We start from the raw sequence: 2,723 nt of genomic DNA, 5'->3' as shown, positions 1-2,723 counted from the left end.
AACACTGGCATGTGGGTTTGGATGTATACATCTCATTAAGCCAAGAGTGAACAATATAAAAAGGCCAAATGTGAACAAACTAATAAAAAGAGATTATCTGTATTTCTTTATTTATACTCTAGTTTAACTTCAATAATTGTAAAGTTTTCTCCTTAGAAATATTATTATTTGAATTAATACTGTTTGTTTAAATGGTAAAAAAACACCCAAATATCTATTATCTCTCTTCCAGATATTAATCTAGCCGCACCAATGAGTTCTAATACCTGATTATAATTTGAAAATATTTTACATTAATTTGTTTGACGTTTGACCTCTGTGTTTTTGATATTTATTACCCAGATGCAAAAGTTTTTAGACTAATACTTCTATATAAGCCTTCTTTCTTGAGACAATAAAATCAGGCAAAAAACATCAATCATGTTAGTAATATTAACTAATGTTATTATTAGTTTTTCTGAAAATTTTAAAGTCTAATAATATAAAATATAAAATTTGTTCTTATAAATATTCAATGTATTTAGTTTTACTACATGAGTTAACATGTTATAAATACATTAATGATTCTCTTGTTTTATACATTTACTTATGTCATTTTTTATGTTATATTCATGTCTTCAATGAAAAATTTAGAAAAAACTTTAAATGAAACCATCATTTTTTCAGATGATTCGAACTTAAAAAGATACAGTCTGAATTCTTCATCAAAAATGATACTATTATACTCATCAACTTTTCAACTAGATCAACTGAAAATATTGTCATGCAATTTTATGAAGGCAAAACATTCAGTCACTCTTGTCCTTTTTTTTCTTTTTTCAGTATTCATGATTGCTCAGAAAATAAACCTGTGGTACTGAGGGCGCTACGCTGGTTGTGTGTACGCTGTGTCTCTGCTGCGAGCATGGCTGAAGAAGAAGGAAATCAGGAAATCACTTCCAAGATGGAAAACCCAACAGATTCGGCATCGGCATCGACTTTACCTGACAAATCGGCTTTACCTGACAAATCGGCTTTACCTGACAAATCGGCTTTACCTGACACTCCTGAGACCAGTGAGAATCCACCATCACCCCCGACTTCACCTGACGCTCCTCAGACCAGTGAGAATCCACCATCACCCCTGACTTCACCTGACACTCCTGAGACCAGTGAGAATCCACCATCACCCCTGACTTCACCTGACACTCCTCAGACCAGTGAGAATCCACCATCACCCCTGACTTCACCTGACACTCCTCAGACCAGTGAGACTCCACCATCACCCCAATCAAATAGTTCAGAAAAACAACCTATGAGTGGAACACTTAAAGAAAGATTAAAGAAAGCAAGATCTTTATCTCATTCTTTTTGTAGTGTGGTGAAGCGTATTAATGTAGAGAATGAAGAAAATGATCAGACCCTTTCAGAAATAGGAGAATCTTCAAAAGAAGAAAATGGTTCAAAGACCCAAGAAAGCTGGAAAAATAAAGACAATGAGCCCGAAAAAGAGAGCTCAGAGAATAAAAATCCATCTGAATATAAGTCGCTTGAGAATAAAAATCCATGTGAATCTAAGTCACTTGATAATGGGTCATCTAGTACCCTACAACAAGATTCTGAGAGTAAGACTATTAAACAAAGATTAAAGGAAGAAAAGATAAAATTGACTAGGCAGATTCAAGAGAAGGAAGACCTTCTTCGGAGGTTAAAGCTGGCCAAGATGTATAGAATAAAGAATGACGCGACTGAGTTAGAGGATTTAATAAAGAAGTGGAGGAGATGTGGCCAGCGGCTGCTGTGTGAGCTGCAGTCGATCATGTCTGAGGATGAGGATGAGAAACTGACCCTCACCGAGTTGATCGACTACTATGGGATAGATGACAAAGTGCTGCACTATAAGAGAAATGAAGAAGAATTTACAGGGGTTTGATCCTTTTCTCTTTTAAGGCCTTTTCACCCTTCTCGGGGTGATGGTATCATAAGCAGGGCCTCAAAAAATGTGCTCTGTTCCTGAACTGTACGATTGGCCCCTTTATAGAATATCTTTGGGAATGGCAATGAAAAGAGAAATGTTTTAAAGGGAAAAAAAGGTCTAAGCTGTTATGGCTTAGAGGGAGGAATGTTGAGCAGTTTGGGATATTCTGACACAAAATTATAAAATGAAGCCTACTATTTTGGATTTGTTTGCTAAAGAAAATATTTAAGTATAAAAAATTTAAATTGGGCTTAAAGGGAAGTTTGGATAATTCTAGAAACCATGGTTAATACATGATTTTTGGGGCAAAAGTTTTATATTCAGTATTAAAAAGTAGTCTGTTGAATGTCTAAACCTCAAGTGGCGTAAATGTAACTTGCTCCTCCCAAGTTTGTGGACCTATCCTCATCTGCTTAACATACTGTCTGCTAATCTAGTAACTAATTAAACTTACATGTCTACAGTTTAAAAATAAAAAAGAAAATAAACCTGTGAACTTCAAGCTTGATTTTTTCTTTTCATTGTAATACTTCTATCTATGTGCTCAAAATCGTGATCAAAAATTATTATCTCTACATCACTGATTTGCAAACGACAAAGCTTGGAATTGGCAGTACTACAACACATAACATTTTTGTTATCACTAAATTTTCAATACTTCTAGTCTTCATTATAAAAATGCTCAGCATAGAATCACCTTGTATCTGCTATGTGGTCATAGAAGCTTTCATGAAGATTTTAGAGGAAAGTCTATGTGGTCATATAG

General features: G+C 34.6%; 1 protein-coding gene across 1 annotated transcript; it reads left to right on the top strand.

The window, feature by feature from the left end:
- Positions 1-904: 904 nt before the first annotated feature.
- Positions 905-1,912, top strand: LOC308417087 (swi5-dependent recombination DNA repair protein 1 homolog; the record flags this gene model as incomplete). The annotated part of the gene is made up of 1 exon (XM_080912195.1): positions 905-1,912. One exon carries the CDS (start codon positions 905-907, stop codon positions 1,910-1,912), a length of 1,008 nt encoding a protein of 335 aa, XP_080768321.1.
- Positions 1,913-2,723: the final 811 nt, after the last annotated feature.

This window comes from Micromys minutus (assembly GCF_963924665.1).
Source record: "Micromys minutus genome assembly, chromosome: 1".
Lineage (NCBI taxonomy): Eukaryota > Metazoa > Chordata > Mammalia > Rodentia > Muridae > Micromys > Micromys minutus.
This window is presented reverse-complemented; position numbering and strand designations above follow the sequence as displayed.